Below are 13951 nucleotides of genomic sequence, written 5' to 3'. Positions count from 1 at the left end.
ATTTTTGCAAGTTTATTTGCTTATGGCTAACAATAACTCTTGATATATTGTTGCTACTCCTAGCTCAATTCACTATATCTGGAATGGTGTAAATTGTAGGCTTCAAGTGATTTACTGATACATCTCATGTGTACATTTGGATATCTTCATGGGAAGAAATCAGGGTGGTCGTTCTTTTGTTTAACCGACAACTAAGATTATCAATTTCATTTTTGTTGTGAGATCACAAATATTTAACCTATACTCCTATCAAAATGAAAAGCAGCAAATGGAACTTCGGTATTTGACTTCCTGATAAAGTCTGCTCACTTTTAAGTTTTATGAATTTGACTCATGCAAAGACGTTGTGAATGCTTACCACTTGGTACCTTTGGATGCTTGCTCGCTTTAGCATTTATGTTGAGTGAGGTAAATGATCAAGAAAAATAATCAAGTTCTAGAAACAGAACCACAGGTTAAATCATGGAAAATGATTGATTTCAGGTTCTCTGATTTTCATTCCTTCAGGTACAATTTCACAAATGAAAATTAATCTTGATAAACTGCAAAATAAACTTGTGTTGACTATTTTTGATGTGTTCGCTTTTCAATAACTTGCAGGAACAAGTAGTACTAATGTATGAGCGCAGAAAAGTAGATATATACAAAGATTTGAAGAGTTGATGTTCTTCATGATACATTGATAGTCTAGAAGCCGTAAATGCAAAATATTTGCAACAACTTTGACCATGTTTGCTCTTACTTGATCATCTCTTTCACGGATACACTCACATAACTTGAATAAATTCTTTCCTAACAATTTGTAGTTTATATAATTGAAGAACTTCCAGCATTCTTTATTACTTATGGAGAACAAACCAACAATGTTGCGCCCGTGTCTAGTATATATACTAAGGCAAAGACGATATTGTATACCGAATTATGGTTTGGGAGATTGAATTTTTGCTATGTAAATTAAATAAAGAATAACCAGTTAATTACACAAATATTCCTCTGTATTAACTAATTCTCTTTATAGTTTAAAATAATTACATACTGTTTCACCAATTAATAACTTTTATAAAGAAAATTTCAAGTCAAATTACCTAGATAATTATATAATTCCTACCAGATGCACTCTCATAATACAGAAAAAAGGCGAGCGAGACAAGGAGAGAGGCAAACAAGATATGAGGGAGGCAAGCTGGATATCACATATACATATGCAAATCACACTAGATATATTTATCTAGGATACTAGATACATTCTAAAATATGGATACATAGCGAAATAAGCGAGCGAGAGAGGACAGAGGTGAGTGAGATTCATATACATGTGAATTCACTTGTATATATTGTATCTTGAATAAGTTACACCAAATTTTGACCCAATGTATATGGATGCACAAAATATGTGTATCTAGAGTTCAAAATCGACACAAATGATGATTTCAAAAACTCACAAAAAAATGCATAATTAAATCATAAACTAATGAAATTTATGTTATTTGCCCATTAAATCATTGTACTTTTAAGTTTTCCCTTTTAGTAATCCAAAGAAAAAAAGCCTATTTTGTCAATGTCTCACCAAAAAATATGGGTAACTTACAAAAGTTTATTTATTTTGGGAGCTAATTATTTAAATACACATTAGTTTGCAATATCAAAATTTTTGCTAGATATGGTGTGTTTAAATATGTCTAGATACATGTATCTTGAGATACATGAGATTAAAATTATGTGTAATTTGTTGCAAATACATTGTATCTAAGTAAATTCACATGTATATGAGATATATATATGAGTCTTGCTTGTTTTCCCCCATCTTGTATGCCAATCTCCTATCTCGCTCACATAATGGTATTCTAGATACATGTGAATCACACCAGACACATGTATCTGGTGTGATTCACATGTATTTAAGATACATAGACAAATCTTGCCCATCTCCCTTCTGTCCTCCCTCACACTTCTTCTCATTTTAGTGTATTTTGAAGAAAACGTGTATATATGTCTATCTGACTTGAAAATCTGATATGAAAGATTATTAATTAGTAAAATAAAATATAATTATTTCAAACTATGAGGAGAATTAGTAAATATTTTAAAAGTATTTGTGTAATTACTTAAGGCCTGATTGGCCGTGCAGTATGGTATCACGATCTACTATCATACTATGAAATCATGAGATGAAGTTGAAATTTGTTTGGATGTACGATATGAAATTTTTATGTTGTAAATTTTCTCATAAACGTAAAAATTCATAAGTTGTAAAATTATTAAAATAACTGTAATTATTCATTCAATCTTATCAAATAAATAAAAAATTATAAAATCGCAAAATAAATTATGACAAAACTATTTTTTCTTCACCTAATTAACAATTTTATCTAACTTTAACGGATCAATTCTTTAATTTAATAAAAAATTAAACATAAATTATAATGTATTAGTTTTTAATATAATCCTCCAGGCCCTCTCACTTGTCATCTACATGTGGATGTACTATTGGCAGTCATTAGAGCACGCGCTTCCGCATTGAGTGCTTGTTTTTCTCGAAAATGGTGTCTTTAGGACATATGCTTCCAAGCGGCAATGTCGCTGGGTTTAACTGTAGGACCCTTTTCCCGTCTTTCGCTCCTACTCTCACGACTACAACTAGGTACACTTATCCTCTTACTTTGCCCAAGTTGTTCAGCATTTCATCACTACAAGCTGACATTTTTTTTGGGTGCAGAAATTTCAGTGTAAAAATGTCGATTCCGACGACTCAATCTTCCATATTGCTCCCTGAAAATCGAATCATAGTGGGTCTTTTTTTTTGTTTCTGATGGAGGTGTATTGGTTAAGTTGGGGTTGTTATGTTATATCTGATGAATTTGTTATGTAATTTGAGCAGTTAGGTTGTGGGGCTGTGTCAGTGGACTTTTTGGCTGCTGTTGCTTCTTATCCTAACCCAGATGATAAGATTCGAAGCACAAGCTTTGAGGTTATTTATTTTTGTTCACCCTGTTGTTTGAACTTTGAACTCAACTCTCTTTTTTCCATTCTTTGTCATAGTGAAAAGTGATAATTTTTTGTAAAACAGGTTCAAGGAGGTGGAAATACTGGGAATGCTTTGACTTGTGCAGCTCGCCTAGGCTTAACTCCTAGGATTATTTCAAAGGTCTGCCTGACTGATTCTAGATAGCTTTTTGGAATTTTATTTCTGTATGCTTCCTGTACTTTTTGATTTTCTATATAACAAATAAGCCCATCTTAAGTTTTGTTTCCTGCGCAATACTCTACATTAATAATATAATTCCCACGAATACAATGTTTGATTCCGGTGTAAACTCTCTATAATTGATAGTTGCATAACTCTTTTTGAAAGAAATCGTTGGTTTGGAATTGGAGGGAGCTGGGTTCATGCCTCTATCCTACTCCCATTTGAATACTAGCTTCTCATCAGTGGCAGAATTCGAAGTTATGACATTCACCGAGTCCACACATTCTACGCCATGTGCTTATCATTGAACCAAAGCGTTGGGGGCTGTAATACCTGCATAATGTATGAGGAAACTTATGTCTTATTTTATGCAGGGTGGACATGTATTAGTAATTCCAAGATAAGCTTTGTTATCACTATCTCTGCCCATTACTAGTTTGTCAACCAAACTATCCAGTGGTGATGCCTTCCGTTATGTTTGATTGCTAAAAACCAGTCTTCATCGGTCAATCTTTCCTAATTTGCTTTTCAATTCTTAACTTCTGTAACCTTTTGAAGTTCCTGACATCTTCACTTCATCTCCTAATTCCAAGTTGTTTTCTTAGGTTGCCGATGACTCTCAAGGAAAAGGGTTACTGGAGGAACTAGAAGCTGATGGTGTAAATTCGTCTTTTATGGTGGTGAGCCATCCAGACATGGAGTGCTTCTAGAGCTAGAAGAATGATAACTTGAATGCCTTTCTGTGTTTTATAGTTTGTTTATGTAAAAAAATTGGTGAAATTGTGATTCTGCCTCTTTCCGTCCTCAGACTTCTTGTCATCTACTCGTCTCTAACAAGAAGTATCTGATTACTTGTACCATTTTTTTTTAATTCCAGGTGTCAGAAGGGGGAAATTCACCGTTTACCTACATCATTGTTGACAACCAAACGTGAGTGCCTTCTGCTCTGTTTACCACCATTTCAGACTGCCTTGGTGGTAATTAATTACTATTGTGATGTGATTTTTATGATATATGAATTTATATCTGTTAAGTTTATATCCAAGTGCTAGTTGTGAGTTACTATCTAATTTTTTCTTTTAATTTCTATGTCAAAAAAAATTGTATGTTATACTATTTGCTGGATGGCAGCTGCAAATTATAGCATTGTGCTATTAAATCCATAATCGAACTAAATCAAATCTCTGACTACTTCTCAGAAGTGGAGCAGCGCTGCCCATCCGCCATTTTTTTTGGGTATTAGGGGCTACAACATTGTTTTCTGTTCTTGCTTAACACTGAATCAGCAGTTGGTTTGTTGTCAGTCCCCAATTATTGCATCCTACCTACTACTAATGTGTAGTTAATTGAAACCTCGCAACGTACCTAGTGAAATCCCACTAAGTGAGGTCTCAGAAGGGTAGAGTATATGCAGACCTTATCGCTACCTCGAGGAGGTAGAGAGGCTGTTCCTAAAAGGCCCTCAGTTCAAGTGCATCAAACCCAAGTAAAAGATGAAGAAAACAATGGAGAAAGCATAACCGTTAATAAGAAAAATGTGTAAAGTCTACAAGGAAGAAAGAAACAATTACAATAGTAAAATAGTGTAACAATCGAAACACAATACACAACATGAGTCAAGAACTACAAGGATACAACTAGTACTCCGATGGACACTAACAAGCGTAAACCTACGCACGACAAGACAACATTTCATCCCTACTAACCTTTCACCCTTATATGCAACCTCCACTCCTTTGTATGTAGAGTCATGTCCCCGATAATATGAAGTTGCACCATGTCCTATCTAATCAGCTCTTTCCAATACTTCTTTGGCCTACCTCTAACCCTCCGGGTACCCCCTATTTTATTAACTAAAAAATGTTTTTAATTTGACTTAATTTTTCAAGAAAAATTAAGAAAACCAATTTTTCAAAAAATTAAAATAGTAAATCAATTGAAAATATTAAGGGGGTTCGGGGTTTGATAACAAGTCTGGCATAACAAGTCGGGTATGAATTCTGTGAAGGTCAAGAACAACCTTTGTATGGTGAAGATCTTCTAGAGTGTTCTTTTCCATCAGATGCGTAGGAAATAGAAGAAATGTCTTTCCTCTTTTTCTTTAACAATCCCGAAGATCCAGACAAGGCAGTAACGCGTGCCATCTTCCCGATTCTTAGCCCGTCCTCGATAGCCTCACCAACCTTGACTATCTTGGCAAATTTTGCTCCAATGAGCAACATAATCTTGTCATAGTATTTTAATTCTTGAATATGCACAAACACTTCAATAATTTCTTTTTCTGACATAGGCGGCCTCTTTCTTCTCCATCTATACGTGTATTCGTGGTAACTTCCGGTTGACTTCTATCTAATATGTTCCAAAGAGTACCGTTCCAGAACAATCTCTACATTGTAGGCAAATCGTTCGACTAAACTCCAGATGTCGTCGGATTGAATTATGAAGATTTGCATCCATCAAAACTTGGATCTTTAAGAAGGGTTCAAAGTGTCGAAATTTGACACTTTTGGAGGAACTAGAAATCTGTTGGCTCATTTGAGGGCTTATTGTGACCAGCTCGTAGGAGTTGGAAGAAATGGAGTTTTGTTAATGCGGCTCTTTAGTCAAAGTTTTAACGGGGAAGCGTTAGAACGGTTTACTTCCCAGGAGATGAAGCAATGGTCCAGTTGAAACACACTCGCCAAGGATTCTTTCAAACGATTTGCCTACAATGTAGAGATAGTTTTGGACCAATACTCTTTGAAAATGATTAGACAGAAGTCAATTGAAAATTACCGTGAATACGGGTATAGATGGAGGAAAGAGGCTGCTAGAATTCGACTGCCTATGTTGGAAAAAGAAATTGTTTAAGTGTTTGTGCGTATTCAAGAACCAGATACTATGACATGATCATGTTGCTCATTGGAGCAAAATTCGCAGAGATAATCAAGGTTGGTGAGACTATCGAGGACGGGCTAAGAATTTGAGAAGATTGCCCGCATGTTGCCTCGTCTGGATCTTCGGGATTGTTAAACAAGAAGAGGGAAGACGTTTCTTCTATCCCCTAAGCATCTGAGGGAAAGAAACACTCTAAAAAATCTTCATCGTACAGAAATCGTTCTCGATCTTCGTAGAATTCATGCGCGACTTGTTATGCCCAAACTGGTTATCAAAGCCCCTTAATATTTTCAATTGATTTACTATTTTAATCTTTTGAAAAATTAGTTTTAATTTTTCCTTAAAAATTAAGTGGCGATCTCTTTATCAAATTGAAAAGATTTTTTAGATAATAAAACAGAATAACGACTCTGCTGGAGAAGACGACGAGTGAATTTTCCGTGTATCTTGACGGTGGGAGACATGTTTCTTCATTTGAAGCTAACTAATATGAAGACGTTGTATATTTTCTTCCGTGCTATTGGCATTTGAAGGATGTTATTACCTCGCTTAGTGAATGTTGTTGTTAGTTGCTAGGTTAACGTTGTGTTTGCGCCGTCCTTTTTCGTGAACTCGTTGGATTTGTTCTTTCTCGTGTGAGGAAGGTGAGGCGCGTCTGGTTGAGGAAGAAGATGGCAACACGCGTCGTTCTGCTCTGGGGTCAATCACGCTTGCTATTGGTGTTATTGTTGTTTGTTGTTAACGTTGAGGGAATTGGGTTTGGGCCGGGTATTTTGATAGAAGATTGGGCTGGTTGAATTAGAAAATTGAGGCAACAAGTGGGCTGATGCGAGATTGGGCTGTAATTTGAGTTCAAAGTTGGATAGAAAAGTGGTCAAAATGAAATAGAAGTGGCTAGGTTTTACAAAACACAAAATGGTTAAACTGAATGCAATTATAGATATATAGAATTCAAAACATAGCTGAATTTACTTAATTTAGTGATTCCGGCTAGAATTTAAACACGATGAATTAATATTAATTAACAAGCTTCTTGATCTTAACGGAAAATATAAAATAATTAACTTAATTGTAAAATAACAAACTCAAAATCGTAACTATAATTTGAACTAAACTAACCCAACAAATATTTAAGTAAAAGTAAAAATCTTTTTTAAGAAAATTTTCGAATATTAATAAAATATACTAATTATTTACATAATTATATGAAATATTTATTATTTAAAAAAATATAAAAACTGATCGAAATTACTTAATACTCCCTATGTCCCAATTTATGCGACTTACTTTCCTTTTTAGCCATTCTAAAAAAGAATGACACATTTCTATATTAAGTAACAATTTAACTATAAAATGTCCATTTTACCCTTAATGAAATGATTCACATTAACACAAATTTCTATCATTCATTTTGGACCACAAGTTTTAAAAGTCTTCTTTTCTTTCTTAAACTCCGTGCCGAGTCAAACTACCTAACATAAAATGGGACAGAGTGAGTAACTTTGAAAAATATTTGAATTTATAAAGCTAATTATTCCAAATTGTCTGAAATTAAAGAAGCTTAACAATTAATTCCTATTGGGGAGGATCAAAATTGGGTGTCAACACGCCCTACAACCATGAACCAACCTCTTGCACCTCCTCAGTTGGGCGTCAACGCTCCTCCTTTGCACTTGACCTAGCTATCTCAGCCTTGCTTCCCTCATCTTCTCCCACTCCTATCTTCTCCTTTATAACCTCATTTCTAATGTTGTCGCTCATAGTATGCACACACATCCATTTTAACATCCTCATCTCCACAAACATGCATCTTCTCCATCCCATACAACAAGGACGGTTTTATTGTAAAAGCTTACAGTTAAGTTGAGGTGGCACCTTCTTATCACACAGACCCTAGATGTAAATCTCCATTTCATCCATGTTGCCGATGTGATGTGTGACATAATCGCCGATATCTCCCTCTAACACTTTGTTTGGATCATTGTTACCCATTGTTTCATAATGTATTGTATTGTATTATATTGTATTGTATTATATTGTATTGTATGGTAGATACAATGTTTGGCTAGACTATATTGTTTGTTGTTGTTTAATAACATTTTTATTGTTTGGTTTGATTGTATCGTATTGTATTGTAATTTATAAATTTACTAAAATATCCTTTAATTATTCTAGGGTAGGATGTTTGACAAGAATTTAATAACATAGGGTAACGGGTAAAATAGTATTATGAAATATTATGTAAGGATATAATTGGAGAAAAAAAAATTAAGTACCAATGAGAATACACCAAATCGGTTGTTTCATAAAACAAGTTCTCATTGTTATGTATCAATAAAATTTAACAATACAATACAATGTTTTGATTTGATTATTACTTAAAAAGTATTGAAATTCTGGTGTTTTAGTTCCCTTATTACAGTTTCTGGTCAGTGAATCGTCTCTATTGAGAAACTGGATCGAAATTACATCAAAAGCTTAATATGTTTTAAAGATGGAGAATGACATGTCTTGGATACTGCAACATCTTTGCAGCTTTTATACTAATCAAATGAATTGTGCCTAATCTCAAGCTTGTTGGGCTTGGTTATGATTTTTCCAAAATAATTCTGCTCTATTTGGGTACATATGATTTCAATATTGGTTAACAATTTTAAGGCTAGTTAGAGTTTTTCTGTAAGTAGATGTTCTCAAAATCTCACATTTTCTCTATACCACCATACAATTTTCTAACTGACTGAGAACTTCTAGCAAACACCACGACCTGACATTAAGGAATCTTAATTTCAACTAATTAGTATGACATATTGATCTTTTAGCTAAATATGCATTTATCCTTGCAGCTTGCACACTGATTAAATTTTATTATGGAGGTTCTAGCAGTTTATTTTATGAAATGGGTTGCCTGTCTATTTAAGAACTTGTGTTTGATGTTTCAGGAAGACTCGCACTTGCATTCACACCCCTGGCTATCCACCCATGATACCCTCTGATCTTTCCCAATCAAATTTATTGTCGGCCTTGGATGGTGCTAAACTTGTCCATTTCGATGGGAGATTGCATGAAACTGCTGCTATTGTAGCAGAGGAGGTATTTTCCTCTCACGCCTCTCTTCAAGCTTTCTGAGCTCACAAAAGTACTCCTATATCGAATACATTTAAAATGGAAATGAACTGCATGCTTTTGGGATTTCCAGTGCAGGCAAATAAAAGGGGCATACCCATTTTAATTGACGCTGAGAGGAAAAGGGAAGGATTGGATTATCTTTTAAACTTTGCAAGTTATGTTGTGTGCTCAACCAAATTTCCTCAGGCAAGCTATTCACTCTATAAACTACATCTGTCTAGTTTCTTGGCTGCAAGAATATGCCTTTTGAATGAGTTGGACTGTCACTAATCTTCATAAAGAAGAATTTGTAATTTTGAGCAATGTCTTCTAGCATGGGCTGCCTGATTCAAATTGTGCTTGTATCTTCCATGAGATAGCACTATTGGTAGTATTGACTGGTTTCATGGTTTTGCTGACAGCATGATCAACTGCGGATGCCTTCAAACTTTTCCTGATATGGAAAAGAATATATGTTTTACGGGTTCAGTTTTAGATTGGGATAATTTCCTATAATTCCTTGTTAATCTTTGTCATGGACCTTTAATGCAGGCCTGTAAATGATTTGACTTCCAAAATTAAATAAGATTGAGGATATCAAAAGAAAGGAGTCCCGCTAGTTCTTTTATTGTCTAGTGGAATGTCCTCAATGTTTGTGGTTGTTAAATGAAATCGGAAAACCAACAAACAAAAAGTAAAATAGAAAAAAACCATTTTAGGTTGGTTTGATGTGGTTAATCAACCGAAATAGTCTGTTAGTATTTTTTAAAGGAGATACCAGCTCAAATTTCATCACATACCCCTACTTAATGTTATTAATATCACTCAGTCAAGTTCTTAGTATAGCGGGCTATTCTTCATTATTCAGGCAATCCTATTCATAGTTGGACTATTTAATGCTAACCGTCAACCTATTGAAACCCCCCTTTATCCTAGCTTGAGATTGGTTAGCAAAGTTAAAGAAAGAACACAGGAACTTCTTTATCTAAAGAAAAGAAAGTACAAACACATATAGAGGTTATTTAGAAGATCACTGCAGAAATGATAGAGAAAAGCTCCCTGAGGAGGAAGGGAATTAAACATGATCTTTTATGAAGAGAAGAATTTGATGAATACGGAGGTGCCATGTGGGGAAGGGAGTAACTATTAGTCACCACATTTACTACGCAAGAAGGAGTCTAAAAAGGTCTTTGTTTTTTTGGTGGTAATAATAGTGATAAGGCTGGGATGAGTTATCTAATGGGATTTTAGCTTGTGGTGGCTAGCGTTTACTCAAATCTTCCAATCTAAGGTCCTTCCAATTTTTGAAATGAGGAGAGAACTTGGACAAAAAGATCATGATGAGACCTCTTCAGAATCAAGAGGGCCTGGCAAGTCCTCAGGAGAAAGCACCTAAGCATGACTGTAGCTGGGTTTAGGTAATAGAAGTTTCTTGAGTTGAGTTTGTAAGCAGAAACTGTGGATGCGTTTACTTCGGCTCTTCAGGTAGGGTATGGTCGCTGAAGTAAAGAACATTGCCTAGTTCATAAAGTAGCTTTAGAGGTAACAAAGTCCCATGAATTTGCTAGAGTCGTACAGTTCTTTTAGCTGGAGCATGAGGGCCCTTCAATAAATATGTAGGTGAAAAATTTAGACTACTACAACTGTAACTGTCTCATGGGAACTACCCACACATTTTATTTAATGATACAGAAAGGGGCATACTGACTGAAAATTACATGTCAGAAAACATTTTACTAGTCACTTACAAGAAGGTTTTGAGTTATTTTACATATACATCAGGTCTGGTTTCTGTGATGCTCTCTGATAAGGCAACAGTGTTTTGATTGACTTTCAGGAATGGACTGAGGCTTCTTCTATTCCCACCGCCCTTGTTTCCATGCTCTTAAGGTTGCCAAAAGTTAAATTTGTTATTGTGACATTGGGTAAAGATGGCTGCATAATGCTACAAAGGACTGAAATGGGTATTTTGCAAAGTTTTTGTTTCTTCTCTTTTTTGATCAACTTTAATCACCTGTACACATCGATGAAGTCTTGTAAAAGATGGTACAGAAGACTATGCAACATTTTATATGCATCCTACAGAAACTTTAATACTTTTGCAGACAATCTCCTCCCTGTAGAAATGGATGTCGAAGACCTGTTCGAAAAACTGAATCTGGAGAAAGACACTAATGCAACATTGCCTGCATGCATATCCTCGGTATTTCACTGTTCAGCAATTCTTTATCTTACCCCCAACCCTGCCACGAGCCTTCTGCATTTCTTGTTTGGATTTATCGAGTCTTGTGTATATATATAAAAAATTGTCTATATACCCCATACCCCTTAAAACTGTACATTCTTTGGTCTTCCTACGGTTTAATCCTTTTACTCAATGTTGAATGCTGTCAGGTGTTTGTTGTGCCTGTGACTGCAGGTTTAGAATTTTGTTTATCTGCTTCTTATGCAATTTAAGATGTCAGTTGCATGGAGATATGATTGTGGTATATTAACTTCAGATTTTACGTTTGTACGGCTGCAGAATGTAGCAAAACTACATGCAAAAGGGATAGGGACAATCACCGGTAAGCTACTTGTGGGGACAGCTGAAGGGATACCTGAAACAGAACTAATTGATACAACTGGAGCTGGAGATGCATTTATTGGCGCAGTTCTTTATTGTATGTATTTATCCGACGTAATCTATTTTAGTGTTGTCCCTTGTACTGTGATCCCATGGCTTTCCTACGCGCTGTCTTAAATGTTAAGGGCTGGATGTCCCTCACCTCCATTGATCTCCTTTCTTGTTGAAGTTAGGTGCAATTTGTTAATTGATTCTTCAATGTGTTAGTGGTTCTTCTAGCATCTTGTGTTAGAATAGATAGTGTTCTATGCCAGTATTTGAGAGAGAAGGAAATTTGTCCCTCATTGGTAAGATAGAAGTTTTTCCCATGTTTGTTGTGTAACGCTCCCCATTTCGCATTGATTTGTTGTTATTGCTCCCATGTCTGTATCCCCCTCTTTCAGACTGTTTGGCATGCCTTCTTTAGCCGGGGTCTATCGGAAACAGCCTCTATCTCTATGAGGTAGGGGTATGGTCTGTGTACATTCTATCCCTCCCCAAACCATAATCGTGGAATTACACTGGGTATATTGTTAGTAGTAAGATAGAAGAGAGTAGAAGTGTTTAGAAACACTTCTTGTCTTGGTTTGAATAATTCGAGGGAAGTTTTGGAGGGAAACCAAAAGCTTGGCTGTATTATTGAATAGTCAAAGCTGCGCATTAGGCACTTGAGAAGTAGCCCAAAATTAGTAACATATCTTAGCCACCTATCAGTATTTTAATTTGTTTAATTTAAAACATTTTCTTTTTAAACTAATTATGCTAAATGCTTTTTGAACAGTTTCTAAAACTCAAAATATGTGACTGTTAATTGTAAAAGGTGTTTGTATGTAAGGGTTGAGTCAGTCAATTCCAGATTCCTTGAGGTATTATAAATGCCCCTATATTCTCCAAAACGAGATATACATCCGAATTCATCTCTTCTTCTTCTCTTTCTGTTCAATACAAATCATAACTTTTGTTCTTTGTAGAAATTCGAGTTCATATGTCAAAAACTCGAATTTCATTGGCTTCGTAAACTCATGGAGGAATTTGGCCGTCATCCTTGCAAGTTGCAACAACACAAGTGGGAGGCTTAAATTTCTTAAGAACAGTGTTATACTATCAAAACCAGTTCATTTATTCCCTGTTTCTGGAATTTAACTTCTAACATCTTGTTGCTTACCATTTTGTTCACTTTATGTCAGTACGCATGAATTCCATTTGCTCTCATATTGGGTTACATCTCATGACTCCTATTTTATATATTGCAGCTATCTGTGCCAACATGCCACCAGAGAAAATGTTGCCATTTGCTGCTCAAGTGGTTAGATATTTTGTTTCCCTGGACTATGTTTTCCCCCCACCCAGAGAGGGTTGAGGGTGTAACTTGAGGCAACAAATGCAAGAAAAGACTAATCTTCTACTTTGTGGATGGGTTGCAGGCAGCTATTAAATGCAGAGCCTTGGGAGCTAGAGCTGGTCTTCCGCGTTCCACAGACCATCGCTTGTCACCTTTTTTAGTCTAGAGAGCCCAAGGGATGGCCATGTTCCTACTGTTGTTGAAAATGGTACCAAAACTGGTTATCGTCTTGGGCTCTTTCTTGTTGTATTTTTATCAGGGTTTCTGTGGACCGACATTCTACTTCTTGTCCTAGAGCATCTGCCCTGAATTGTTATTGGCAAAGTTGAAATCTGTGTATGTATAATCTGGTGTCACAAGCTTCTTCTAGTTCCTTTATAAGTCTGATGGAACTGTTTGTTCTTGTGGGTCTCAGTTCTGCATCTTGTCTTATCTTCACTATTCCATGACTAATTGTTTTTACAATTGCTGGAGAAAATTTCATTTGTAAAAGGTCCAAATTAGTTGGAGCGGTGAGGTTTCTGATATCGAATGATTAAAAAATAATCGAACTAAAGAAAGACTTTCTAGCATGCAATATTCATATATGAAATGCTGAAAAGTTGTAGAACCTAAAATATTCCTCCATTTCAGTTTTCAACTTAATGGCCTTTTTCCATTGGGAAATTTTTCAAAATGTCAATATTTTAGCATTTAAGAGGACTCATTAACAACAATTTCAATATTTAGTAAAAATGTCATTTTAGTTTGTTATGTATCTTCTTTATGTTTTTATTATTTATTTTTATTTAAAGAATATAATTATTTAATAACAAAAAGGAGAAAATTAAGGGGG

General features: G+C 35.2%; 1 protein-coding gene across 1 annotated transcript; it reads left to right on the top strand.

The window, feature by feature from the left end:
- Positions 1 to 2459: 2459 nt before the first annotated feature.
- Positions 2460 to 13548, top strand: LOC107031471 (sulfofructose kinase-like). Its single transcript, XM_015232864.2, has 13 exons — positions 2460 to 2641; positions 2717 to 2786; positions 2879 to 2968; positions 3068 to 3145; positions 3793 to 3867; positions 4065 to 4117; positions 9004 to 9154; positions 9266 to 9376; positions 11007 to 11133; positions 11275 to 11372; positions 11694 to 11832; positions 13028 to 13080; positions 13199 to 13548. The coding sequence occupies exons 1-13, from the start codon at positions 2541 to 2543 to the stop codon at positions 13280 to 13282; spliced, it is 1230 nt and encodes a 409-aa protein (XP_015088350.1). The 5' UTR covers positions 2460 to 2540; the 3' UTR covers positions 13283 to 13548.
- Positions 13549 to 13951: the final 403 nt, after the last annotated feature.

The sequence above is a fragment of the Solanum pennellii genome, chromosome 9 (assembly GCF_001406875.1).
Source record: "Solanum pennellii chromosome 9, SPENNV200".
Classification (NCBI taxonomy): Eukaryota; Viridiplantae; Streptophyta; class Magnoliopsida; order Solanales; family Solanaceae; genus Solanum; species Solanum pennellii.
The sequence above is the reverse complement of the archived record's forward strand: the minus strand, read 5'-3'. Positions and strand labels throughout refer to the sequence as shown.